The following is a 27,761-nucleotide window of genomic DNA, read 5'->3' as shown; positions in this document are numbered from 1 at the left end:
CCCTTGCAGTATCCGTTTTGCTGCTTTAAGGATTCCCTCACAGCATCCGTTATCTGTAGTAGTTTTTGCCAGATACGAAGGCAGATCTGCAGTAATGGCAAATTTTTTGGGCAGTTGTTGGCCTGATTTCTCATGCTGTGTGTCTCCTGTCCCCCTTTAGGCAAGTAGTCAGGTAACAGGGTTGTGTCTGTAGGTGTTGTTTGGAAAGTAGGCACTCATTTTTTTGCTACTGTGTTTCTGAAAGGTGGAGTCTGGAGCTGTGTCTAATTCTTGTATTGTTTGGGAGAAGAAATTATATCCTTCCTCCCAGAAAACTGTAAGTAGTTTGCATTGCTCATTTTATGCTTTCAGCATTTTAAGGAGGGGGAAAAAAAAAAAAAGAAGTTGTCTCTGTGCCCTTAGTCTGTTCTTGGGTAGGGAACAGAGAAGCCTTGGAAATAGCTTTGACAGCCAAGGGACACAGGTGGCAAAAGCTGTGAGAGGCATGGCTGGTGCGTGGTTTGAGCTGGAGTGGTCAGCGCTTCCCTGCCCCACCTGGGCTCAGCTGGCACCATCTGGGTCACTCCTTCCCTGACCTGATGGGTGGCACTGTCACATCTGGGATGCTCTTACCTGTAGGGCAGTGACAGCGGGGAGTATTCAGAGGTGGGCTGGGGTCTCTCACTGCTCTGAGGAGTGTACACGTGTGTTGGTGACACTGAGCAGCAGAAGTACAGATTGTGCTGGGTCAGATTTTGGGGGGTTATTTTCCAGCAGACACTTGTGCTGTCGGGGAACTTGTGCTGGCACTTGCTGATCCAAACGTGGAAGAGCAGCATAGTTCACAACCTACCTGTATCTAGTTTAATGGCAAACCTGTGCTCACCTCCCAGCATTACGGTGTGAAACATGAGCTCTCCTTTCAAAGCTTATTAAACCCAATTGTGAAATGTAAAATTTGCTCTAGTGGTATCTGTTAAATTGTGAAGATTGGCCTCTCTTGCAAAAAGACAAATGGTTGGGATTTGGGCTGTTTTTCTCTTAGAAAGAGGTAAGTCTCTTCTGGTCTGAGTCTGAACACTTTTGAGAGGAAGTGTCATAAAGAGCTTGTTTTTTTTCTAATGTTTGAGCTGAAAACACCATTATGTTACATAGAAAATTAAGGCTATTTCAGAGGCAGGATAGACAGTGTCTGTTCATTCTTTCCTTGCCTATGTTTTGCTACACTTTTATTATCAACCATTCAGTTCTTGCCACTGATTTAACAACTCTTTGTTACTAGCATGTAATGAAAACCTTTTTGCCATAAAAGAGGGCAGTGTTATCAGAACATAGAACCCCATTCATCTGTTCGTTTTCTTGTGGTAGTGTGTATAAGCCAGATTTATTGATACTGTGCTTTGAATGACAACTGAAGTGGTTTCAGTCACATAAAAAGATAAAGATGCACTAATATGCTTTAATTATTGAATAGTAAGCTGCTTCACTTGTAAGGAAGTTTGCTCAAGAACAAAGAAACAAGAACCAAAGCTTATGAGAATCTTGGTCAAGCTTGGAAAGCTACTGAAAGATATCTATGTTTATATACACACACATGTATATCTATCTCATTGAATACTTGCACGAAGGATGACAAAGTAATGCAGAATAGAATGTCTTTTAGTCTCTCCAGATCAACTTCTATCTATTTCATATTTGAAATAATTAATTTTAAGCTAAACAGAATTTCTCAGTTTAGTATCAGAAAAAGTCTAAAGTCAGATTTAGGTTCACTGATGTAAGTGAAATACCTAAGCCTCTTTTGTATGTACAGTTGATAAACTGTTGTTGTTTTGCAGAAACCTCTATGAATGTGCTGTGCAGTGGCAAGTTTGCCATACTGGAACCAGCTCCACCAGCCCTAGTGATTTTTGTCTGAGATATACTAGAAACAGGGTTTTGCTGTTTGTGTGAGGGTATCCTATAATACAATTGTTATTTGTTAAAGCATTGCTTAGAAATGTTAAGGAACACACTACTAGCTGTTGGACTTGAATTTGTTATATTTATGGCTGGAGACAGATTCACTGTGGCTTTCTACAAAAATCCAAATATGCTGTTCAAAGTTGTTCTCTTTAAACCCTTTGAAAACATCCACATAGTCATTTATGTTATCTAGGTCACAACTGCCTTCAGTTTGGATTTCATGTGGTAGCATTTAGCTACAGGGTTTTTCACTGCTCAGCCATTTGCTGTATAACCCACTCCTTTACGAGGAGAGACTTCAGAATCAGATCTGAGATGATTTCTCCTTTGCATTGCTGCCTTAAGCATAATGGTAACTAACCACTGTTGTAAGAAATTTAATAGGGGAATACAGTCAGATTTTGCCAAGGTCCCTAAACTGTCAGCGTATTGTGACTCAAACTGAGTATTTGCATGATTTTCAACATTATGATGGAAAGGCATTAAAAGGGGAGGGGGGTGTAAAATGCTTCACATCACAACCTCAGGCTTTTTTTTGTCATCCACAGTAAGACCAGCAGTTAAGTTTAGGTATTTCGGGGAACTTCTTGAGTGCTGGAGATTCATTTGGCTGAGATAGCTTACTCATGCAAGAGTCCAGTAGATGGGAGGCGGTTTTGTCTGGGTCAAAAAGACTAAGGCTTAGGGTCTGATAGACAAGATATATCTTTTATTATACAATAAAGAATATTATGTGCTGTAAATTAAGGCATTGTAAGTGCAACAAGCTTATTGAATCATTAAGAAGGCATATTTGATTATGCAAAGTTTAAAATTATTCATTTACAAGGATAGTTAGTGTCTACATAAAGCATGTTTCATGTCCTTCGGTTTGTTTCAAAAAAAAAAAAAAACAACACCAAAAAGCAGATAATCCTCTTCTACTGCCCAACAATTGCCAGCAGCAACCTCCGGTAATCACCACTTGTATCACTTGCTATCATTGTAGCCAAAGTCTTCTGATACATCTGTGTGAACATCTGTTTAATTTGCACAAGGTCAATCTGTGCAAAGACAAAAAAAAGCAGAAAACTCAACCACAGTGTATGATTTTAAATCCTAGACTCTCACCCTGCATCTCCTCCCTTGTGGACTAGAGGACACATGCCAAGGGTGAGATGTTCAACTGATTAACCCCGTGCAGTGTACAAGCCAGCTGGTCCCTCCAAGGACAGAGGAGCAGCTCCCAAAGCAGAGTCCAGCAGTTGTTCCGTGCTTTGTTAGCACTGTGCTGTCCTAACTCTGAACAGCTGAACCTCTGACCTGGAGATGCTCACTTACTACATGGACAGGCAACCACAGTTAAGAAGGAAAACAAGCAGTTACTACTATCTAGCCAGAGTTAATTAAATGAAAGCTGGCTTTAAAACTAATTAAGAGATTCGTCTAAATGTGAGCCCCATAAAAGCTTCATTGCAGTACATGATTTCACAGCTGTGAAAGGAGGACCAAGTGACAAGCTGGTTTGGGTAGGTGGCTTTCTGCTGCAAGTGACTTGTACACAGGAGAAAGTTTCTTACCTCACTGCGAGTGACCACAATTCTGATGAGGGTAGAATCGTCTGTGCCAGCTCCTTTCATAGAATGATAAAGTCTTTCCGCAAAAAAGGCTGGGCGATTTAAAGCACATTGCACTGCAACAAAGTATATTTTTAGGATTAGTTCCAGTATTGTATCCTGTGTAGTGATACCTGGCAGGATCAACTGGGGATTTTTGCTGTAGAAATCTAGAAGTAGGTCTGGGTGAAGATCCAGTCACTGTAGATTATTAGCTTATTTTCAAATTACCAAATTAGTTATTTCTTCACACAAAAACTTACAGTTACTAGCAGTTAACTTCTCTGGAAGTGCTTTTCAAAGCTGTCTGAAATGTTAATTCTCAAATAGGTAATTCAAAAACAGTTCTCCTTGGATAGCTGGTCCTGGGACATAAGATATTTTACTCATGTTCCACTGCTTGAATCCACTAAGAAAAGTACAACTGTAGAAGGTTCTCCCTCTAGTAGTTACAGAATGGATCTTGTTTCAGTTAGATTATTCAAACTCAGAGACAAGCCATTATTCTTTCTCAAGCCTGAACTTTTCCCATTAAACTCTTGAGTAGAATATTCTCTGGGAAGTTTTTGCTTATCCGTTATGGCTACAGAAATGCTGTCGTTTTGGCAAGCACTGACAGGACTGGTGTCTTCAAATTTACCACTAAATACTGATTCTCACTATCAGTTAATTGTGCTGAATTGTGTCGAATTGCTTTACTATAACAAGTCAGCAGGAAAAAGTGAATTCAAAACAGCTCTTCTATTTTGCCAAGGTTTTCCTTATCAGTAGCTGAGCTTTTGGGGGGTAGATGGTGGTGGGGAAGAGGAGTAGAAAGGGAACTGTGTCTTAAGTAGGTTCATGTTGGTTCTGAGGTCATCTGTGTGGGTGGCTCAGCTGTCTCTGCTGAGATGCCCACACCCAGAGTCACGGCTCTGTTACACTGGGAATCACTCATTCTGCAGAACTCTGAAATACACAGCTACAAGCACGAACCAGTAGCCCCTGGTTCTGTGCAGTTGCCTGCCCTCCAGAGAGTAACAAGTACTTTCTATGTGGCCTTTTCTTATTTCAAACTGACTTGTTCATGGTGGATGCTTATTTTGTTCAATTAAGTGTAAAATGAGTAATTTGAATAATTGAAGTTACTTTTGTGCTAGCAGAGTCTCAGATTGTGTGATCATTTGCCATATGGCCAGTCTTGAATTGGATTTTTCTTTGGTTACATTTAGAAGGTTTAATTCTTAAAGGATAAGGGAAGAGAAGGACATATCACTTACCAATAGTTTTCAAACCACGTTCCACATTCCCAGAAAACTCTCGGTCAATGCTGCTCAATAAATCACGATTAGCAATCTACAAATGAATGAGATTAATATGTGAATGATGAAATGCAGTAACAACTGGAACTTTAACTTAAAATACATTGACCAAGCTCATTTGAAATCAGTGAAGAACTCCTACCCTGGAGTATGCCTCAACTGTTGCTTTCAGCTGGGGAAAACTTCTGCTTGCCAGAACCATATTAAAGCAAGATTCATCAGTCCCAAGTCTTCCTTCACCTGCTTGGTACAGACGCTGAGCATCTTCTTGAGCTTTCTGATAATCCACAGTTTGATTCTCATCCCGATTACCCTTAAAGCAAAGACAACAGATTTCAAATGAAATTTCACAGAGAAGGCTGTGCTTTAACTGTGTAGACCCCAAGCATGTATCTTCCAAGCTTGAAGCAGAAAGAGAAAGAGCAGTTTCTTTAAAACTTCTCTTTGGTTTAATATTGGTTTAATACTCCTTATAGGAAACAAATACAAAGTGGCCCAGAACCCTATCTGTAGGGCATGCTTTAAACTGCAGATAAACTGACTCAGATAACGTCACCTCTACAAACCATCTCAGTTCTAATTAAATACTGTACTTAATTCTCTATTTTATTTAATAATGTAAGCTTTCTCTTGATTTGTTTGTTTCTAGGCTTCAAGTTGCAAAGACTCTTCCCAAACAAACTAATGAATTATCTTACTGAATATGCACACCTGAAATATCTCAGGTCTCCTACTTTATTTAGAAGTTGCTTATTTCAAGTAAGAATGTCTCCAGAAAGCACTTACTGCAGTTATGTCAGTAGGGCTTCTGTGACATTTTACATGCTTTGGTGGTTGTTCTGGTTTTTTGCTGCCCAGTGCATGGATGGATACTGCTAAATATACTGGCTGAGTAGGCTTGAATACATGCTCTCAAATACTGTTGTATCTATAGTGGTTAATATACTCTTTAAATTATGTGGTTGTCAGTTACTGTAAACTGCTGGATTTATCAAAATAAAAATAAGCAGCATGAGCTTCTCCAGGTTTGCTTTCTTGTGGATTTTGACTTTTAAATCCAAATACCTAGTGCATAGCTGAACTCTCACAAAGGTAGAGGCCAGTGAAGTAGAGAAGTGTAATAGTAATTCTAACAGAAATAGTCATATTGATCAGAGAACTGTGGAAAGTTGCACACAAGTTCCTATTCTTCAACACAAAATGAGCCCTAGTAAATGATATGGGATAAGCAAGCTCCAGTGTTCACCTGAGTTCAATAGCAGCACCTCCCTAATTCTCATGGTGTGAAGGGAAGGAAGGCTGTGGTGTAACTTGGGAGGTAAGTTTTGCCCTGTGGCACCTCTTAGCTTATTCACAGGGATTCTCACAGGCATTCTATGTACCATAAAGGTTATCCAATCAGATTCACACAAATTATTTTGTTATTGTATGCGAAAAATAAAAAGCATCTTGCTTTAACAGCAGTGTGGACCACTGATTTAGAGAACCACTCGGTTGCATCTGCACAGTATTTACACATAAGTTCTCTGAAATTAATCTAGGGTGCTAAATTAGGTCACACAATTCATCATAGATTTGAAGATAGGAAGTATCTCTTAAGGAAGGACTGAAGTGTCATATCTTAGGGAATAAATTAATGACCCAGGGCTAATTTCTTAAAAACCTGGCTCTTGCTAAGCATACACAGGCTATTTATGGAGCCATTATGACTACACACATCAGACTGTACACTGTTATCTTACTGAAAAAAAAAATTAAAAATTAAAGCTCACTTGGCACATGGATATAAGCAATCGCTCAAAGTGTCCTGAAGTGTCTGCTCTGATGTCTTGTTCGATGTCCCTTCCAAATTCTGATTTATAGCAGTTCACTATTTCTCGAATTTCCTGGTTTGTCCTTGTGCAAAGGATCTCAATCAACACACTCTCCTGAGTGCCTGCTCCCTGTAGGCAGAGAAGACAAAGGCATAACTACAGAACACTACCTATGCAGTTTTCTTCAACTGTGAAATAAGGCAGGCATCTCTTATTTCAAAACTTAATACAATCTATATTTTAAGAACAGTATCCTTGCAGTGTGAAAGCACTAAGTCTTCTCTATAGACTTAAAATGGAATGAAGATTCCTCAAACATGTCATTCTGCACCAGTTCAAAAACACACCCCAAAACTATACATCAGTGACATCAGCCAAAGCTGGAAAATGGTTTATGAAGGAAATTCTTTGGCAACCTTAATCTGTAAACTTATTGAAGGAAGGTAGAGCCTCAGGATAATCAGTAAAGTCAAGGATAGACATGCAAATTCTGTTTTGGTCACCATACAAATGTGTTCCCCATTCCAAATGTGGCTGCTTCCTCAACATGAAACTTTTCACAGATGCTTCCATCTCCCCAGAATAAAAATTAACTGAGATTTCTGTGTACAGTGAGATGGCATGGTCATCTCAATTCAGGCAAGGACCAGATAGGAGAGTGGATCTATGTGAGGCTTCTAGGTAATGTTACATTACGAATTTTTTAAAATGATTGAGTGGCTATTCACTCCATTAAAGGCAGATCTTAATTTAAGCTCCACATTCTTTAGAAGACCTCCATTCAAACTCAGTTGAGTTACTCATCTCCACTACCAGCCACCTGCCAGTTGCCACAGCTCACACCAGCAAGAAATTCTGGTAAACTGGATGTACCAGTTTACCTCAGTTAAAAGACTGAACCAAGTAGCTCACCTAATCTCTAATGCTGTCTTAATACTTGAACAGATATATGCATCATCTGACCTTAAGAAATTAGTTTTTCATTGTCTTTTGGGAAAAAAAAAAATAATCCAAACCCACCTTTCAGTAACAATGGTTTGCTCCTAGTCAGGAGAGGTACATACCTTCACTCTAAACAGTGGTTATGGTTTTTACAGCATCCTGGCCCTTCCTAGGCTCTAGCAAAAATTATGCTCAAGTAGCAGAGAACAAGGTTCTGTCCTGCAGCGTTTCATGCTCTACTGGAGGGACAGCTGCCCTGTACTGGCCAACTGGCAGAAATTGTCTGGAACTCAGGGATGCAATAGAAAAGAATTTTAAGCCCTGTAATCCCAAGATTTGTTTTACACTAAAGGATTTTTCAACAATGCTGGGACCAGGTATTCTTAGATGAGTATTTTAGAATAGTTTAAAACTATTTCCTTCACAGGAATACCATACCTTCATTGCATGACGTAAACTCCAGGCATCATAGTAGGTACTGGGCATGAAGAGCGCTAAAATCAATTCTTCCACATTGCCACTTAACTCAGACTTCAGATCTTTAATTAAATCCTGTTAAATTATAAACACAAAAAGGGCTTTGGAGAGTGTTAAGCAGATAGCTTATATACTAAAAAAAAAAAAAAATCAAACTAGAACTTAACTTTCATTACTGATTTCTACCTTTGTGCTGGTTTTCCTGTAAAGCTTTGTTTTATTTCTTATTAAGAACTCTGTCACTTTTGGAACTTAAAGTGAAATTTTATAGTTGTGGCATTTTTCAGGACCTGATTAATTCTTAATTAGTGAGGAGATAATGGAGAAGAGCTGAGCTGTCAGAGTTTTGGACAGAGTGAAGAAAGTAAATTAACCTGGACTTTCCTTGACTATCCAGTCCTCTGTTTCTTAGGAAAGAACAGATTTCAGTGCTTGTGTGTGTGCATAAAAAACTCAGTAGTTTCAGATACTAGTACAGAGGCAGTTTAAGCTTGATTATTTTCTGTCTATCAAGCATTAGAGAAGCAGAGAAGCTTCTTGTGTGGCCAGGGACAGAGACAGCCTCCAACCTTTCCCCACCTCTGCTTCTGCCAGGTATCAGGACAACCCTATGTCAAATACCAGACATTCCCCAATACAATAACCAAAAGAAGTGCATTTTAAAAATGCCTAAATCACTCCTCAGGACTAAAATGCAACCAGGCAGTTCAAGCAGCAGCTGAAAGTTTGGTTTGGTTTACCAATTCAAAGAACTAGTGAACATACCTTGCCATACATTGTCTTGAAAGCTGCCTTGATCTTTTGCCTTTGATCGTTGGAGCGGTTAGCAACAACGTCTATGATAGCCTGCTCATCAGTTCCTTGGAAACACAAGGGCGATGCCACGTAAGAATGCAAAATAGTCCCTCCGAGACTGGGCATTTTATACTGTTACATTTGGGCATAGTTACATAATTAAGTGATTACCATTTAAGACCACTAAATTTTCCATGTAACTTCATCCACTAAATAGCCCAAACCATTTTGAAGGTGTGACTTTTGAAAAGGCTGGGGGGGAAATGTGTAGTTAAATAAAACTTGAAGAAAATAACAAAACGGCATGAAGAATTTAGCTCAATAGAAAGTAAAGCTTCTGTTGCTTACTTACCAAAACCCTTCATAGCTTTGCGTAGAATTTCTGCGTCCCTTCCAGCATCAAAGTCTGCAGCAGCTCGAATTGTGCCCTGGGTACCCTGAACCATTGCTGCAGGCTGAGAATAAGAGTCACATGTAACTAGATATCCTGCACAATATAAAATCAAATTAAAACCACAGCTTTGGAATCAGTACTTCAGAAGGAGTTGTCCATTAGTTCTCCATTTCTTCCTCTAACACAGCATCAGGGTGACATTTGGTTGTGTTGAAAAGCTTTGGCCCACTAGCGCCAAAGCCTTGCTTGTACCCAATTGTATGGATGAAGACCTTGATGACTGAGAATACACAGATACAGGGTTATGATCTTGTTCAGTTTGTACTCTGAGGGTAGAAGGAAACTCCTGATGCAGAACACACTGTAAACTGTTGGAAACCAGCCGTAAAAACATTAAAACTACAGGCACCACGTAAGATTGATTATAGAAGAGAATACAGCACATACCGGACCAGGCATTGGGGATGGTGCTTGTCCACCAGGAAATCCTACTGAAAAGAAAGAACAAGGTAGAAGACATTAATTAGGTCTTCTCTTACTATGGAAATGCTATCTAATCTGAATATAAAGCCAGACCTACCACTGCACCAAACCTGTTTCCTAAGTAATGATAAACTATCATGATCGGTAACTGAACTTCTTGCCCATGGGAACAATGGGAAGAAGCAATCACAGATGCATTTTAATATATACACTAGCAAGGTAATTCTAAAAATACTAAATTACTGGTGCTGTGGGAACTGGAAGAATCTCTCCTTATTAAATCATGCTATTTTTGACAGAAGCCAAGACAGCCCACACAAATAAGAATGTGTGTCCCATGCTTTCTTTAAAAGCCATATTATATACTTGAAAATGTCTAGCATATAAACAATAAATATTAAGAATTCATTGATGCAAAAAGAATTGAAAGAATCTCATTTTGTGAACAAAAGCACTGTGAATACAAAAGCTGCAAAAAAATTTTTGTACTGGAATTTTACTTTTATTCGTAACGTGTATGCACATTTCTTTCCATTTTAGTACTAGAGCTAACCAAGCAATCATTAAACAAAAAGATTTTGCTGCTCTGAATTTCTTAAAAACAACTGACACATTCCAGGACAAAAATCATCCCTGTGGTAACTGACCACTCAAAGCATTACAAACACTGCACTCTTTTAAGCAGTTGTGTGAATTCTCCCTTCCTCCTTCCCCAGTGTGCCAGGGATCACTGTGAACACACAGATCTGAAAAATGCAATTCAGATTAACAGCTCATTCATGCAATTCAAATTAAAATTAACAGTCCTCATTGTATGTAGACTCTGGATTTCACAGTTCTTATCAGATACTTGCAGTCTGAAGAAGGACAGGCACCTAAACCTCTACATCATAACCATTAATCGGGGACAGCCATCCCTTTTGGATGTAGCACCTGCAGAGCTGCTTCTCATCAGCCCTTCAGTTCCTTTGTCAAGAAAGGGGGCAGGATGTAAACAGCACACAGACCTCAACAGCTAAAAGTAACAAAGGTAAGGGCCTAATTTGTTACTACCTATCCTGAGATCTCTTGGTTTAACCTTCGATGCTTGAAGTTTCCTATATATGACATACCTGGAATTTGTGCTGGTCCACCTCCAGCATAGTTTTGGGCAGGAGGCTGTGGATAGCCACCAAAGCCAGGGCCAGCGGGAGGCACACCAAACCCAGCGCCTGAGGGAGCCAGGGGAAAACACAGACTTTAGCACCCTCAGTACTTGACTTCTGACACCTGAGCAGAGCTACACAACAGGCTAATTTTTCCAGTCTGTGCAGTGACCCAGAGCCATCAAGGCCCTGCCATCAGCATGCAGGTATTTACTGCTAGATGGCAGTCTGGCTGCCTGCCTGCCTGCTGCCTGAACTGATCGCTGAACAAAGCTGCTTTTCTTTACTGTTTCCAACAAGCACAGGGAATGGTTACACTGGGAATCATAAGTGGTACTCTAACAAAGGATCCTACCTCCAGGGTAAGGTGGCATTCCTCCAGCCTGGGGAGCTCCAGGGTAGCCCCCTGGGGCAGGGTATCCTGCCCCTGGAAACCCAGCGCTGGGTGGTGCTGCAGGATAGATCCCTCCTCCTGCCGGAGGGTATCCTCCAGGAACAGCAGGATAGGTGTACTGACCAGCTGGTGGATAGACAGACTCTTGTCCTGTCGGCTGAAACACAAAAATGGGATGTCTGTATGCCTGTTAACAGGACCTTAGAGTAAAAACTCCCAAGCTACCAAACTGTCCAATTGTATAATAACAACACAAATTGTTTAATTAGATTCAGCACTTGAAGCAGCAGCAGAATTCCTGAAGCCTGGAAGGGGTCCTCCTGGTTGGGTTTTCTGATGCATCTCCCAAGTTGAAAACAGAGAGTGCTGCAGGGTGGAAGGCACCTCTGGATGGCCTGGGATTCCATCCACCTTCAAAGCAGGGCCAGCTTTGGACTTGGATGAGGTAATGCAAAGCCTGATTGTCAGGTTTTCAGTATCTCCAAGGAACAGCAAACTCACAGACTCTTCGGGTCCCTGTTCCAGTGTTTGACTACTCTCATAGTGAAAAGCCTTCCTCCCTGAGGACACACAGTGCTGAGCCACATTTGACTTGTCAGCTATCAGAACATACTGGAAATCTGCTCCTTCTATCCCACATAAGGAACAGGTGAGCTCAGCTTAGCTTGCTCTCTGTGAATCATTAGGAGCTCACCTCCTCTTACAGGACTTTTAAGAGCTTAGAACCTTGGAAACTTCTGCCTCTACTGCACAAACAGTGTTTTCAAATGTTACAGGGTGAGAACTTACAAGAGGTGGTGGGGTTTTCCTTTGGAATCCAGGTTATAAATTAAAGCATGGACATTCAATGACTAAATCTGGACCACTGACTCAAGACTGAAGACCTATTACATGTTTTAAATAAAAAGAACAAGTCAAATATCTGTATGCCTTTGTTTTGCTATATGTATGATTTACCAGCCATACCACAAAGGCTGCTATTAGCATTAACATACATTAGAAATATTTACTTGAACGACCTGGATCTCTAAGGAAAACCCTGTAAGGTAAATGTCATATAATTGATCTTAGAAATCATATATTTAAAATCACCTTTGTAATGAAGCATAATGTATGGACTCATCACTCACTTGCTGGGAATCATCTTTACTGACTGCTTTTAGAAATATGGGTCACACATTACATACAGTACACATTCAGTCTTGACCTCAGAAAACAGAAATAAAGTAAGGCCTAGCTCAAATGTTCTCCTTGGGTTTGGTTGCCCCAAGATTTCTACCCCTAAATTACTATGTCCAGGCTATATAATATTCTTTTCCCCAGAGGTACACTCTGATATTTCTCTGCCAGACAAAAGATTTTAATGGAATTTAGATTCACAATTCCAAAATTAGGATCCTCAAAAGCCCTGCCCAGATAACTATCAGTACTGCAGAAGAAAATTTCACATAGGTTTTTTTAACTGACTGTCACTTTAGCATCACCAGTAAGACTAGGAAATCTAGAATTGTTGATACCAAATCTAAGAGGTCTTTTAAATTAATCCGTTGAAATTGGTTATGTTTTAGATGCTAGCTAAGGAAAAAATATTTTCAGATGTAGTTAAAAATAAACTACAGCTACAATCATGAGGGTTCAGCAGAACCTTGAGGGGAGTAGAGAAATCCTGGATTTAATAAAGTCTTGTTTCTAACATGTCTGTCTTTAGTTTGACAGACTTTAGTGTTTCAGAGGGAGTAAGGGTAAATTGTGAAGCAAAACCATCACAGAATTTATTGCATGTATTTATACACATATATTTATACATTGCATGTATTTATAGCTTTTCAGTATTTTAATGGCATTCAGGCTGAGCTCCATGCTTAAATCTAGTTCTGTACTACATAAAACACAAGTAACATTCACACAATTACGGGGCCAGGAAAGTGCCATGAATGCCATGATCAGTGCCATAAAAGCACACAGATGAATCTAGCTTTGAAAAATGATGCAGGCATATCAAAAGCACTGCAGTATCAGCCACACCTGATACATTTCAGCCTTCCATTAAGTTTCATTTAAATTTTTAGTCCATTCAGTTGTGAGATGAAAGTGAAACAGTCCTGTGGCTGAAGGATAGAGGGTCCAGGTCAAGATACAGTGTCCTCTATCCTCAGAAGAATATTTACTTGGTGTCATATGAAAGCTGGGCTGCTTGAGTAAAGCATTCCAAGCTCTTCCTGAGAGCTATGACCACTGAAGTTTGTTCAGCATCTCTGTAAATCCTGGGATACGGATAAGCAAGTATTTGGTAGAGACAGGTTCAGAGATTACCTCTGACCCTGTGTGTAAAGACCCTCATATTTATAGGAGAAACTTTAAGAAAAACAAACAAACAAAAAAGAATTGCTGAGATAATTAGCTATATTAAAAAACCAAACTCACCAGAAAAAGGTAAAATAAGATCAAATAATCAAAAACCTTTCTAGAACAGGCATAATTAAAAAAAAACCCCAAACTTCCTTCTTGGAATCTTTGAGACAGCTATAAAGTCATCCTCAGGGATACACAGAGGAAAACAAAGACCATAATCTCTACAGAACATTGTATATGAACTGACAGCTAGTATTTACACTCACACAGAGCACAGTAAGAAGGGGTATTCACAGAATATAAATACGTTAGGAATGAAACACATTCAAGAGCCATACTTACAGGATAACCAGGGAAAGCAGGGTAGCCATCAGAAGGGGGATAACCTGGGTATGACATTCTGGGAGAAAAAGAAAAAAAAGGTATTTTCACTGTGAAGGCACTATATATGAGTTTGTAGTTGATATTTTCTTGCTAATTACCTGTTAAATCACTTGAAGAATATGTTTAGTAGGTTTAGAATTGCTTGTACTTGTCAGCTGTTGACCCACAAATCTTTTCCTTTCTTTTTATACATCTGACCATAGGTATCAGAATTCAGAAGGGAAGCATCTTCAACTCTGTAATTAACTACCACACTTATTTAGGGTCAGATAGACATTGAAGCATGCTAAGAGGCTTGAACCTCCAGAAAGAACTCTGAAATACAGGATACAGTTTGAGGTGCCAGGAGGAGGGAGCTGAGCCCTTTGCCAGGACAGAAACAGTGCAGAACCCAGTCCTGCACTGCACCAAGCACCTTTCTCCCATCACCCTGCACTCCTCTGCTCACAAGGGCAGTTCCTGAGAGAAGAGCAGGACTCTGTCTATCCCATGGAAAATGGTAATTTGACAGGAATAGGTGTAATCCCTCAGCATTACTTCATTTGTGTAGCAGATTTCTGTTTCATGCCGGTAAGTGTTTATTTTAGTCTCATTTTTAACAGAGGGACTTGGGGAATAGGGACAGAGATCATCCCCCATGTTGCCAACGAGTTGGGCAGGGAGATTCAAGACCATTAGCCAGGTTATGAAACGTTTAATGGCAGGGAAAAAAATCATGTTAATGTTAACCAGACAGATTCCCTGATCAGGGCCTGGGGGTTACTCATGGCATGTTTCTAAGACAGTGTGGACCTTAGATGCACAAATCAGAGGACCTGGCATATATAAAAACAAATGCAATACAGCAAATGATTATTCACATTTCTAGGTATTCAGTGGCCAAACCAAATGAATTTGAAAGCAGAATTCTTACTGCTCTGGACTATTAAGAGAGCAGATGGACATAGAACTAAACATCTGAGAGTTGATATGGAAAACCTTAAAACTTTGCATAGAATTGTTCAAAGACTCAAAAACAACTGGCAGAGAAGCACTGCTACTCCATTTCACGCTGATAGACTTGGATCATCACTTCCAAATAAATAAAAGGAAAAAACAACATAAGGTGTATTTGCAAATCTACGCTTTAATCATAACCACTGCTTATGGCGATTTATTTCCCTAAGGAACACCTTAAACCAGCACCTGTACAGTATTTATTACTGACCGCTGCTTAAATGGACTTTAAATTTAGCGCAAGCGTCCTCAAGCAGGACAGAGGCTCTGACTTGACTACTTTTATAACCAAAGCAACAACAGATTTCCCCGTCAGACTGCGGTTTCCCCGCTGTCCCCGGACGGGCACAGGGCGGGTTAAGCCAGGAGTCCGAGGCTGAGTCGGCTGCGGCGCCGGCCAAGAGCACCCGCCCGTTCTCTGCGCGCTGAAATGGAAATCCGAGGAGGGGATCTCTCTTGGGGGGGACAGATGTGGCTCTGACGGTGACAGATCAGCGGACGCTCAACGCTCGGAGTGTAGTGCAGGGGCTCGGCAGGTACACACGGACGCGGTCTCCCCGGCCCCGCCCCGCAACCCCCGCGGCCCCGCCCGGCCCCGCTCTGCCCGCGGCTGAGCTCCTTCGGGCATCGCCCCCGCATCCGCCCGCGCCCTCCGCCGCCAGCCCCGGGCTGGCTGAGCCCTCCGGCGAGCCGCAGCTGCGGGCGGGGGCACGTATCCCGTATCCCGCTACCTATTCTCCTGAGGCGACCTGACCTGGTCCCCCTCCAGCGGGAGGGCAGCCCCCGCCGCGGGTGCGGCTCCCTGAGGCGGGCGGCGCCTCCCTCGGCCGGACATCTGCGAGCCCCGGGCTCCATCCAGCTCGGGCGGAGCAAAGCGCAGCGGGGCTGGGGCCGAGCCCCTCGGGACGGTGTGTGAGCAGAGCCGGGGCTGGGGCCGAGCCCCCGGGGCGGTGTGACAGACTCTGCCGGGCCGGGGCCTGAGGCGAGGGGCGCGCGAGTCTGGGCCCGCCGGCTCCTCCCTTTCTCCCCCCCCTCCCCACCGCCGCCTCACCTGAGAGGAACCTGCAGAACCTCCGGACTCCCTCCGCAGCCACACCGCAAAATGGAGCCTGTGCGGCCGGCGGTGCCCGCCCCGCCCCCGGCACCGAGCCCGCCCCGGCCCGGCCCACGGGCCCGGCGGCCGCGCCCGGTCCTGGCGGTGACGGCCCTTTGCTGCCTGTGCGGGCTCGTCCCGTCTGGCTGAAGGAAAGCTGCGGTGTGCCCAGTTCTCCCGCAGGACGGATGAGAGGTAAGTTCACAGGCGCAAGTGCCACAAACGCAGAGCGACTCGCCAGTGGAGCTGTGCCAGGGAAGCACCCGGGAGTCTTGTGCCACCTGCTAGGAAAGGAGGGAGAAGTCCACACTGCAGCTTTCCTGTAGCACCACTGCAGTGGAGTTCAGCCCTAATGGGTATACCTCTAAATCGAGTCTGTAATCCAGTAACACTTGAGTCTTTAGATCAACATCATCATTCAGTAGCCATCAGGGAGTCAGTCAAGTCACCTAGGCCATCAGAACTGCGTGTAACACGCAAAGAATATAAAATACATAAGGGGATGGAGCTGGAGGAGTTACTGCTTTTGATGTAGTTTTGATGTAGTTGGGATCTAGGTCCCAAGAGGACCAAAGATAAGATTGTCCTGACCACTACATACAGTTTTATAGAAAGAAATCTTAATTGCAGTTATTTGTATGTAATTAGGGAAGTGTAGTGTTTTGTTTCTGTCTATTGTAATGTTTATTCATAGTGTACTCTGAATAGATATTACATACACGTTACCTGATGGTTTATTCATAAGACATTCTGACCAGCCACATACAATTTAGGAAGGATCCACCTATGATATTATGAGGTTATTCAAAATATCTTTTTTTATGATAAACACGTTAGCAGTTCAGAGACCATTCAAATGCGAACAGGTTTTTTTTCCTGTAATCTGGTGCAGCACTTCAGCTCTAGATGAAACAACAGCCACTGTTTTATTTGTCTGTAAAACAGCGTGAAGTGCAGGCAGCAGAAAATAGGTGGGTAATAATTTACTATGCTTGCTTGCTTGCTTCAAGAGCACCTAAAGCCACATAAAGAATCTGATAAATTACCTATCTAGAAAAACTGGGCTTGTTCTCTCTTGTTTGCCCAGAACACAGCAGGAGTGGCTTTAAGAATTTAATCCTCACAGCATTCTTCAGCTGACACTCCAAGTGTCTGTCTACTTTATTTTACCTCTGTTAAGCACATTTCTTTCAGGAGAGGTATATATCTAAATCCCTGTTTCCATGGGAACCGATTACATTTATAAAATACACAATTCTTTTTCTCTTCTTCCATTTAGTGGACCATTTGGATTTGAGCTATTTAGGAAAAGAACAATTTGTTTTAAAAACAAAGCATGAAAGGAAGAAGAGAAAATATTTTAACAAACTGACTGACAAATGTCTGAAGAATCTGTTAGTGAATATTAGTGTCAGCAGGAATATTTGGAATTACTTTTTTAGAGCATGAAATGGAATCATTGTGGTCATCTAATTTGACTCCCTGTATTTAAAGGAAATCCCTCGGCTTGTTGGTATAGCTGGAGCCTGCACATTTAGGAAACCTTCTAAAACCCCATGCACAGTCAAGGCAACTTCTCACTATAAGAAAATTCAAGTTCAGTGAATTTAAGAGACAAACTCTTGTTCTTCTCTTTTGTAATATTCTTACATCTGCTCCTAAGACATGATACTGGACAGAATTCTGGTCTGGAGTGACTTGGCTAACTGAGTCCTATCAATAGAGCTGAAACAATTATTCTTTTTTTCCAGAGAAACTTATTGTTGGTGGTATAGGTCACTAAAGCATTGCTGCTCCTCCTATATATCCTGATTGGAACATTATTCCCCACTTAAATAATAAGAAGCATTACTTTGATGTTCTATTCCAGCCAATACAATTAAATTAAAAACAGAAAAACTTTCCCTCAGTTTGTTGTAAGAAAGAAGTTCTGGTCAGCTTTGAACCATAGGTCAAAGTATAACAAACCAACAGGATACTGAAGTGGTCCAAGTCTACATTATGTACTAAAAATACTTTTCCTGTTAGACTGCCTTGTGACTGCAGTCATTAAAATGCACATAACCCCACTTGGCTGTTGAGTTAACTCTCCATGTGTGCAGGGAGCACGTTCAGCTCACTTCAGGAGGAGCTGTGAGTTTGGTTAGTTGCTCAAGGGAGAGTCATTGCCCAGTGAGTCATGTTAGTGCTCCACCCGCTGTGGTCCAAATCTTCGGGTTTCACACAGTCCTTACAACTGAGTTGCCAACGGGTTTGTAGTTCCGTTGTGTGGAAATAGAAACTTCATCCTTCCTCAAAGCACAGGAGGAGAACAGCAGGTTGTTCTGCTTAACTGCTCTAAAAGAGTAATATGTGTAACATTTTTCACCATTAACCTTAGGATTAAAGCCATGCATTTCAGGTGTACATGGCGTTATGTCCACACGTTCACAAATTCACACACCAAAACACTACTTCCTCTTTGCAGCAGACTTAAGTGTTCTGCCAAAAAACTCAAATGACTCAACTAACAAAGCAAACTTAATGACCTTCATCACAGTATACGGAAATAACCACCAAATGAAATTATAATTCTGGAATGAAAGATTTTTTTTAAGTTTCAAATTGCAGATAAAGTTTGTTATTCCCAGCAATATAGAACTTCGTACTGCTGAGTTAAGAAATACTGGAGCATTACCAGCTCGTCCTTAAATTTTATGAAGGCATTTCTGTTAAAGATAGTTCTTCTTGATTTTGATAAGTAACACAGCGTGCTTTCATGTGCTTGCATGTTTTACATGCACTCTGACAGATGTGAACCAGCACAGCCTTACTACGCTAGGAAGATATCAGAGCAAAGCATAATATCTGTGTGCTAATTAAACTGCAGGTTGTCAGAAGTCACCATGCTCACTGAAAAAACCATAAGGTTTCATTGCCTCTGTACTGCACAGAGGTGCTTTGCTGAAACTCTGGTTTGTTGAAGCTGACTGAGATTACATGTCCGAGAAGGGCCCAAGGCAACAAGGTGGACTGATTTTATACAGTCCTCCAACTTCTACCAAAAGGGAACAAGAGAATCAATTGTAACATTGTACTCTGTTCTGAATATTGTTATGTATATTGAGGAAAAGCGTTCAAGGAGAACTTCATAGTGAGGTAAAACCCCAAGATCAGTTCAACTGATTGCCACAAATAAACATGTAATACCAGAACATCCAGCAACGTTGCACTCATTCAGAGAAGCCACTGAAGAAAATGAACACGCCAAAAGATAGAAGAGCTTTTATTATATTAGTGAGATCACTAATGTGACTAAATATAATGTACAGAAGCATATCCAGAGAATTATCTATCTCAGCTATTTAAAACTAACTTTGTCAAAGTTACTTAGAGCAACACATCCTAAACAATCAAACAAAAAAAGGAGAAAAGTCCCCTAATAAATCCATGCGGTTTACAAATCAATAGTAAGTTAAAGCTTGAAATCCTTGATGTTTCTTGACTCTGAAGCTTTTCCCACCAGATTTTCTATTGAACTTCAAATTTTTAGATTTCTGTACACTGGAACAATCCTAATAGAATACCTTTACTAATTCCTGTATACATTTTACAATTCCAGAGAAGGAATGCCTTCTAGGTAATAACACAGCAAAGGCTTTACAATTAAGCACAGTGATGCATTACATCTGTGTTTGCAATGTTGTCCTTCACAAGAGTGGCCACTGAAATTTGAAATCAGGCATTCGAAACTCCAGAGTCAAAGTAAGGATCACCATGTGTCCGTTCACAAGGACACAACAGATGGGATTAGTTTTTAAAGGGAAACTCTTTTCCCACTCCAATTCCTAGCATTTGGCACTGTACTGTCTGGCATACACCCAAATCCATGGACTTTGGTCTCTTCAGACAGCTGCTTTGAAGTGAATCGTTTTAGCTAGGAAGCCATAACCTCAGTCCCTTATGATATGTCTTCATTAGTCTTCAGGTACTTCCAAGGACTGGCAAATTACACAAGGATCACAAATTGATTCTTTCATCTCAGAACTTTGCATGTTGTGCACACCAGCTTATTAAATGACATAGCTATTCAACTTGCAGTGTTAAAAATCTTTCTTCTTACATTTTCTCACTTTCCTAACAGGGAATGGCAAAGAGTTTCCTGCAGAGGAGATTAGGGAAAGAATATTATGCTTTTCCCCCTGCAACGTTTTTGCAGTAATTGACTTACTCACCTTTGCTGCTTGCTCTTTTCCTCCATCAATGTCAAAACTTACTTTAAAAAACCTTGTGAAAAGTTAAATGTTTGAAGTTAAGAATATCAAGTTTAAAGAAGAGAAGGGAAAGCAAAACATTTTTATTCGGAGTAATAAAAACCAGGAGTTGAGTCCTAATGCTCACAAATAAGATTTTCAAATGAGATGGGGATCTTTGTTATACCTTCAGTTTTCATACATATTGTCCATGCAATTAGAACTTAGAATTTAGCATTGAGTCACTGGGGGAACTCTTCTAGATTGGAACCAGTACAGGATCTACAGATTTGTAACCTCAGTCTTATTCTGGGGATTTATCTGACAAATTAGGCCAGCAATTATTTTGGGGAACACTGTCTTTGCATACTTCTCCAACATTTCAAACTCATTCACCGAAACAGTCATAAGTAGTTAGGTGGGAACAGGTATTGTCTTAGAAGAGGGATGCCTTAACTCCATTAGGTAAACCTCCTCAGTACAGCTGAACAGCCTTCTAAAGGTGATGTTATTAGCTGAGACTTGTGTAAAGTTGCAGATAATATTGGTATTCGCTCAGCTAGAACTTATTTAACATGAAATATGTCTTGGGGAGAAAATGGGGTTTCTGTTTGCATAATTTTAGCAGCAGTACAGGGTTATGAAACAAAATTCCTATTTGATGACAGGCAACTTTTAACACCAAATTTCATGAACTGTCATTTTGCTGTCCCTTTCTTCTTTGGCAAAGATGAAACTCCAGGAAGCACACTTATTTAGCCACAAATGCTTTCCAAGCCCTTTTACCATAAACACAGTTGCTAGCTCTAATTCTCTGAACCCTCACTTTATGAGGGGCTAATGCTTTTGATTTTGACTTTCTTTCCCAAAAGATCATAAAATAATCAGATGCATAAAAATTATATAATAAACTGAATTTACTATCAGTTTACTGATAGTAAATTTACTCTGTCAGTACCCTGCTGAAGGAATATACACAGCACCACTAATGAACCAGTGACCACTCTGTAGTCCTTCATGGTAAAGCATATTACATGCAGCACAAAACCCCACACTTTCAGTGTGCTTTAACAGTTGGAAAAAAAACCCTGCAAAGAAGTCTGCAGAACTGGAGTTGATTTGCATCTACTTCTTTCCTGATGCCGTGTTACCCCCTCCCTTTCTTTTAAAAGTGGATTCATTACACAATAAATGAGAACAGTTTCTTCCAGACAGAAGCCATTCTTGCCACTGCAATGGAACTTTTATTCCCAATACATTCTTACAATAAAGCTGTATTTTGTTATACAAGTTGATAAACCCAGGAGACAAAAGATTCTCATATTCCATTTTAAAATATCAGGCTCAACTGAACTGCAGCCATTCCCATTCATTTCCTGAAGCATGTTAGGGATTTTTCAGGGCAATGGGAATAAAGATGTAAACCAAGTCATGTAGGTAATTAAATTACGGTCCAAGGAAGTTTGTAACACCATAGAAAAGTGTATCTACTCATTCTTCGGGCTCCTTTAAGTGTAGGATGGCAACAGTTTCTTTATAAACTCAGAAGTTTTTCGTTCAGAGCAATCTGTGACTGTGTGAGGTTTGCCAAGTAGGTTACCATCAGTAGGTCCTGAAAGAGGGGGAAAAAAACAGTGATCAGAAATATGAACAAAGATTGTAGTATATTAGGGAGCTGAATTTTTAACACCTGTAAAGCATTTTACAATCAGCTACTAGAAATATTGTTAGTCCTGAAAGTCCTACCCTGAGGAATGCTTCCCTTGCAGGAAGCTTTTGGTATTCCTGGAATAAGAAACACGGCTTGTGAAATTTTAACTTGAAGTTCACCTATGTTAACCAGGCAAGTTAAAGGGTATAGGCAAAATTAAAAATTAGTTCTGGTCTTCCAGACTGTGGGTGAAAAACACATTCAGAAACTTATTTCTGTAGAAAGAGAAAACTAAGGTAGCATGCTAGAACCTTGTTCAAGTCCTAAGTGCTATGCAAGGAGACAGAACTTCAGCTCAGGCAAAGGAAGCTGTCAAGTCACCAGTTATCCTTGAAACTCAAACTTTTTAAGTTTTGTAATTCCTATTGTCCAATCAAAATGAAAGAAGAATTGGTGCTGGTTTGCAGATTACTTGCATAATTCCTAACTACTTTAAAATTTATTCTTTGATCTGCAGTTGATTGCAATATTATTATGGTGAGCTCCTTTATCCACCTTCAACCCTGACAACAAAGGGCTACTAACACGTTTGTATGAAAAGATTTTCGATCACAGACAAATTTGTGTCTGTATGACAAATTTTCAAAATTGCTGGCAATTCACAGAAAAAATTAAATTATGAACTTACATTGATATTGCTGTTCAACATTGTCTCAAAGTCCTCTGGTGAAATCTTTGGCACCTGGTTAATAAGATCCATCAGGAAGCGCCCGACAGTGTTGTCAGCAGCCACTTTGCCAGACTAAGCATAAAAACACACACTTCACATGAGTAAAACTCAGTAAGTTTATGGCCCAGAAAGAGAAAATATAAAAAGAAAAATGAGATGCCCAAGTTTACATCAAACCTATTTTCCGGCTGATAAAAAGCTGGCCTCACCAACACATCCTCGGCGTACTGCAGCACCATGGTCAGGGTATCCTGAATCCGGGCTGAGGCTGAGCCCACCTGCTGTAAGTCACTGGACAAGCCAATCACTCGATTAGGGCTGAAACAGGTCTTCATGATGAGATCCACTGAAAGCCAAAGGAGAATCGATGAAAAAAACTGTCACAGAACCCAGCTGAAGATTTTTTAGGACAGCTTTAGCAAGACAGTCTAATTCCCAGTAGAATTCCCAGAATGGCAATTTTACCAGGGTAAAAAAAAGCATTTGAACAGTGTCACAACGACGGTTATAACCAAAATAGGGAAGAAGCATTTACCTCCTATCCGCTCTGTATCATAATAAACATATTTCACTGTCAGGGGTGTGAACATCACGCCCATAGTTTTACCAGGGACTCCCATTGGGGCACTAGGAAAAAAAAAAAGAACAAAACATTTTCAGCATGGACATATATAAAGGAGGAAGAAATAGATTTCCATCTCAGTGATCTCTGTTAGCACCAAAGCATGAACATGAGTAGGTTACTCATTCTCACCAAAATCAGCAATTTTATGACTAAGGATAACTGAGAACAGGAAATCAGTTCTGGCATGCTATTAATTGCCCATTTTCATCCAAGAATATTCCTAGCTGTCTGACATTTGTCAGCATGAATGCATGAAGAGCTAAGTACTATGATCTTAACCAGAGTTCCTTGCTTATAGAGCAGGTATTCTTCTATCCTGAAATACTTTGAGAAATCACTGAAGGAACAAACAAATATGGCAAAATTCAAGTTCAAAGCACTCTCAACACATTTATTAATCCTAATATTCAAAGTATTTGAAATCCATTATGCTTCAAGTAATATGTCATGGAACAACTCCCTTTTTGAAACTGCACAGTCAAGAAGCAGTACCTTCTCTACAAAGAAAGGCTTGGGATTTTTATCTTACAGAGGAGAGCTCTTCAGCCAATACTGGGAAGAATTCAGTGAAGCGGAAAAGTTTAATTTCTCAATATTTAATCTTCATTAATTGACAAAAATGAAGGGGTTAAGGGGAAGAAAGATTCATCAAGAACATGCTGTTTCAATTATGTTTTAACCACACTAATCCTCCAACTTGTATAAATAAACCCAGTGGCTACAGGCTAGCATTCAGTCAGTGTGATGAAGTTAGTGACATTACTGCTAGCAGTGTGAATCCTGTGAAATGTCCCAGAGATGTTCAGAACACTGCTAATTAAGTCATTATTCCCCACCCCAATGAGGTACCAGCTTATGAAAGGTTAGGTCTTTCAACCTACATGGTCAAGACATTCCAATGAGAAGTAAGCAATGGTCCCTGGCTCACCACTGTGTTTTAGCTACTGCCCAATATTGTCCAAAATGGGACACTGCAGTCCGTGACATTACTTGTTACCCTGAAGGGGTGTCTCTCAGTAATTCCCACAGCTCCCCTGCAGAAATGCAGCCTCCCAGAGTACCTGACATAGGCTTTAATGCTCATGCGTGAATTCTGGAGACTTGTGTCCACAGTGAGGTGGATTGGATTGTGCGCTTCCCGGCTGTAATACTCGTGGATCAGGACTGAGTGTTCCGTGATGTCATGGCCTGTTGCATACCTTCAAAAGAACACATGTTGAGGAGCCATTCTTCCAACATTCAAGTGCCTGCTCTTCCGTACTGTTGGTATTTAACAGGTTTGTAGGATAAACCACTGATTTCCAAACACTGAGCTGCAGCAGCATACTAAATACAAGTGTTTTAACTAAGGATTCTGTCGTTTTATGGCCACCTGTCCTGGAATTGTAGGAATCACAGGCTGAGCACACCCTTGCCCAAAATACGCACGGGGCTGGTGTTGCAGTACCAGCCATAAAAATGTCGGTACAACTGACATCAGACACCCCATGTTCACTTATCTGTCACTGTGTTCTGGACCAACTCTTTACTTCTGTACAAATTCAGACCAGCTTTGTCTTCCACAAATCAAACATCCCTCTGCAGGAGGTATAACTCGTTCATCTGGCTCCTTTAACTGCTCTGCAATTAGTGTCTCACATCCATAGGGAAAGTCCTGTCATCAGAACTGCACTTTGCTGTGCCATTAGAAGGTTGTTGAGGAAGTCTGCTCCACAGGAACAGAACAAAGCTATTTGTTCTGAGGCAAGACTAATAAACACACTGTCACACACTCAGATACACTCTGTTCCCATATAAACGTACTGATCTTGCTTTGCAACCAACACACTTCAACCTTTTCTCAGCAGAGAACTATGCACTCCAGCTGGTATCAGTGATTCCCTCTGACGCCTTTGGTACTTGAAACTACTCTTTTGTGTTCTCCCTTCTTTCTAACCAGTTAACTTCCATGTATCACAAGTAGTATGTTCTAACAAAGCCGTGAAACCATTTTCTAACTCATCACTTCTCTGTGATACTTTGCTAGACATAAACCAAACCAAACCCTGTAAGTCTCCAATACTCTCTCTTCCTTTTATGAATTGGAGGAGCTTTACCCCTGACTGTAGAACAAGAGTTGCAAGATCTTACCGTCACAACCATTAGTGCTTCTGCTTCTCTATCTATGACAAGCTGAATTATGTATTTCAAGTAGTTTAAGGGACCAACATAACTGCTTGCGTTTTCTCGCAGAAGAACTTACCAGCCCAAGATGATCTCGCTAGGAGACACCTTTTTGTGCAGCTCATACATGTTTTTGGCAAACTCCATATCGACTGCCACCTGAGAAACGGGACAGGGCCGAGTCAGCGGTTACAGGGCTATTTAACCCTGGGCGGGAGCAGCTCAGGCTCCAGCCCCATCTGCGGAGCCCAGAGCCCCCCCCGGGCCGGCTCCCTACCTCATCCTCGGACTCATTGTGCGGGACGGAGAAGCAGTTGGTGACCTCCACCGAATGCTTGTCCACGGTCCCTGTGGGAGGGAGAGCAGCGGGTTAGGGGGCCGCGGGGGGTTCTCGCCCCCAGGCCGCGGCGGGGCGGCGGCGGCTCTTACCCAGCAGCGTCCCGATGACCCGCGCCGCGCCCTCGTTGCGCCGCTCGAAGCTGTCCACGATGGAGGCGAGCACGACCGGGTGCAACCGCACCACGCGGCCGCCGGGGAAGGGGCCCGAGAGCGCGGCTGACAGCGGCGCGGCCGGCGGCGGCGGAGCCGGGGCGGCAGGCGGGGCTGGCGCGGCTGCGGGGGGGGCGCTCCCGGCTGGGGTGGCCGGAGCCGCTGTCGGGCTCTGCGGGGGGACTGTCGCGGGAGGAGCCGCGCTGGGCGCCGTAGCCGCCATTTTGCAAGGAAGAGAGGTTGGAGCCTCCGCGCCGACAGTGATTGGCTGAGCCGAACGCCTGTCACGCAGTGCTACCTTCCTATTGGGGAGAAGGGCTGTCTAAGGTCCGCCTTCCACCTGGTAACCAATCCGGGGAGCGCAATGGGGGAAGGCGCTCTGATTGGAGGAAGAGTTCAGTCCGTGACTGAATCTCATTCTTGTTCCCGCCCCCCAGGGCCGGAGAGGTTTTCAATTGGGCTCTGGTATTCCCCACCTCCCTCCCTATCCGCTCTTCTATTGGCTAGCGTGGCCCCTCCCTGCTGTCTGTCAGGCAGAAGAGCTGTTTATTGGCTGCGGCCGGGCCACTCCCCTACAGTGGCGGAAGAGCCGAGCGCTCCCCGGGCCGGCGGGGCGGTGTTGCTGCTGCCTCGGCCTGTGAGGGCACAGGCAGCAGGTGCTGCTTCGTGGCTGTGTGGTGACGCCGTAAACGTGGCAGTGCAGGCGCGGCACCCGGTGAAGATGTGCCAGTAGTGCCGAGCGTGGGGTTATAGAGCCCTTGGAGTCTGGGCCCGGTGAGACCGGCCAGTGCTGTTAGTCCTGTTTGCCAGCGCTGTGTTGGCAGTGACGCATGGAGGAGTGAGTGGTTGTCAAGTTTCGTGTAGAGAGCAAATGGAGGTGGTACTCTCTAGCCAGGGTTTAGCGATTACCCAGCAAACTGACTGACTGGATATAATTTGCCTATTGCTTGTAGTGCCCCGTGTGTGCACTCTCCAGCAACAAAGCCGTGTGGGTGGGGCAGGTGTGGTGGTGAAATGCAGCACGTATGCTCTCAATAACTGGTGAGAGGACTGGATTCCTCAAGAGCTTCCTCTTCCTTCCTTAGCCGTGTGTATGCAGCTGTTACCAGTTGTAGTAACATAGTAACAGATTTACCTCTTAGTTCAAAACACTTCATCGCTGTTCTTAATGTTTGACAAACTTTCAAGGCAGAACTTTACATGTCATTGAAAAGTTTGGGGCCTCTTTGGCTTCAAGCTGTTCTCTTCCCACAAGTAAATCGTGTGTATACACATCTATAATCAGCGAAAGATAGAGAAGTCTTGCCTTCTGATAAAATGCTTAGTCCAGTGAAACTGTGGTAGCCAAAAAACTGCATCAGTCCTCTGGCACTACTTTGTCTACCAAGTGGCTATTTGAATAATTGAGAACATTCCCAGGTAGTTGTTTCCCAGGTGTGGCAGAGAGAAAAGTGCAGTGGTGGCTCTGGTGCTGTCTCAGATACAATCATCTTTACTCTTTTATAGATCTGCTTTGGGCTCCTGGCACACTCTTTCCCACATTTGGCTTATCAGGTAAAGTAATTTTAATATAAAAAAAAGATTTTATCATGATGGATGGCCTTTGGAGTTTTCTCTGCTTCATTAGTTGAGGCACGAACGTGTCATTGAAGACAGGCTCTTCAGTATAAAAGGAGCAGCTCAATAAAAAGATCACACATCCTGCCCATGTGCCAGCAGTTTGCTTCTTTTACGTAAGTGGGGAACACCCGTCAAAGCTACA

At 42.1% G+C, this 27,761-nt stretch overlaps 3 protein-coding genes across 7 annotated transcripts in view; 1 reads left to right on the top strand and 2 right to left on the bottom strand.

Moving 5' to 3' along the window:
* Positions 1-5,860, top strand: part of PPP3CB (protein phosphatase 3 catalytic subunit beta) — a 48,401-nt gene extending 42,541 nt beyond the window's left edge. The window contains exons 14-15 of one of the 2 annotated variants that reach the window (XR_005567320.1): positions 245-316; positions 5,490-5,860. The gene's annotated coding sequence lies outside the window, so the exon portion shown is untranslated. The remainder of the gene's footprint in view (positions 1-244; positions 317-5,489) is intronic. The other variant, XM_039391466.1, reaches the window with a different exon arrangement.
* On the bottom strand, positions 2,632-16,186 carry ANXA7 (annexin A7). Of its 4 annotated transcripts, none has more exons than XM_027719743.2 (13): positions 16,068-16,186; positions 13,979-14,036; positions 11,246-11,441; positions 10,858-10,956; positions 9,710-9,750; positions 9,221-9,323; positions 8,839-8,933; positions 8,035-8,148; positions 6,613-6,783; positions 4,983-5,153; positions 4,799-4,874; positions 3,504-3,616; positions 2,632-2,987 (listed from the first exon to the last, which is right to left on the bottom strand). In XM_027719743.2, the coding sequence occupies exons 2-13, from the start codon at positions 14,033-14,035 to the stop codon at positions 2,865-2,867; spliced, it is 1,359 nt and encodes a 452-aa protein (XP_027575544.1). In that variant the 5' UTR covers position 14,036; positions 16,068-16,186; the 3' UTR covers positions 2,632-2,864. The 4 variants fall into 4 exon arrangements, with proteins under 4 accessions (XP_027575544.1, XP_027575535.1, XP_039247401.1 ...); XM_027719734.2 differs by having other exon boundaries at positions 9,710-9,753; positions 16,068-16,184; XM_039391467.1 differs by lacking the exon at positions 16,068-16,186 and adding an exon at positions 15,771-15,850 and having other exon boundaries at positions 9,710-9,753.
* A 3,172-nt stretch (positions 16,187-19,358) lies between these two features.
* On the bottom strand, positions 19,359-26,242 carry EIF3F (eukaryotic translation initiation factor 3 subunit F). Its single transcript, XM_027719755.2, has 8 exons — positions 25,940-26,242; positions 25,788-25,858; positions 25,590-25,669; positions 24,409-24,546; positions 23,258-23,349; positions 22,932-23,068; positions 22,681-22,794; positions 19,359-21,953 (listed from the first exon to the last, which is right to left on the bottom strand). The coding sequence occupies exons 1-8, from the start codon at positions 26,220-26,222 to the stop codon at positions 21,876-21,878; spliced, it is 993 nt and encodes a 330-aa protein (XP_027575556.1). The 5' UTR covers positions 26,223-26,242; the 3' UTR covers positions 19,359-21,875.
* Positions 26,243-27,761: the final 1,519 nt, after the last annotated feature.

This window comes from Pipra filicauda, unplaced genomic scaffold (genome assembly GCF_003945595.2).
Source record: "Pipra filicauda isolate LSUMZ 115617 unplaced genomic scaffold, ASM394559v2 scaffold96_size2947999_pilon, whole genome shotgun sequence".
In the NCBI taxonomy this organism is placed as follows: domain Eukaryota; kingdom Metazoa; phylum Chordata; class Aves; order Passeriformes; family Pipridae; genus Pipra; species Pipra filicauda.
The sequence above is the reverse complement of the archived record's forward strand: the minus strand, read 5'-3'. Positions and strand labels throughout refer to the sequence as shown.

Excerpts from the sequence above, each read along its gene's own strand:
- ANXA7 (XM_027719734.2), bottom strand. The coding sequence starts at position 14,035 with ATGTCATACCCAGGTTATCCCCCTTCTGATGGCTACCCTGCTTTCCCT. Across the intron at positions 6,784-8,034 it reads GTTTACGTCATGCAATGAAG|GGAGCAGGCACTCAGGAGAG; the intron begins GTATGGTATTCC and ends CTCTGCCTACAG. Across the intron at positions 5,154-6,612 it reads TGCTTATATCCATGTGCCAA|GGTAATCGGGATGAGAATCA; the intron begins GTGAGCTTTAAT and ends CTTTGCTTTAAG.
- EIF3F (XM_027719755.2), bottom strand. The coding sequence starts at position 26,222 with ATGGCGGCTACGGCGCCCAGCGCGGCTCCTCCCGCGACAGTCCCCCCG. Across the intron at positions 24,547-25,589 it reads AGCGAGATCATCTTGGGCTG|GTATGCAACAGGCCATGACA; the intron begins GTAAGTTCTTCT and ends GTTCTTTTGAAG. Across the intron at positions 23,350-24,408 it reads AGCATTAAAGCCTATGTCAG|TGCCCCAATGGGAGTCCCTG; the intron begins GTACTCTGGGAG and ends TTTTTTTCCTAG.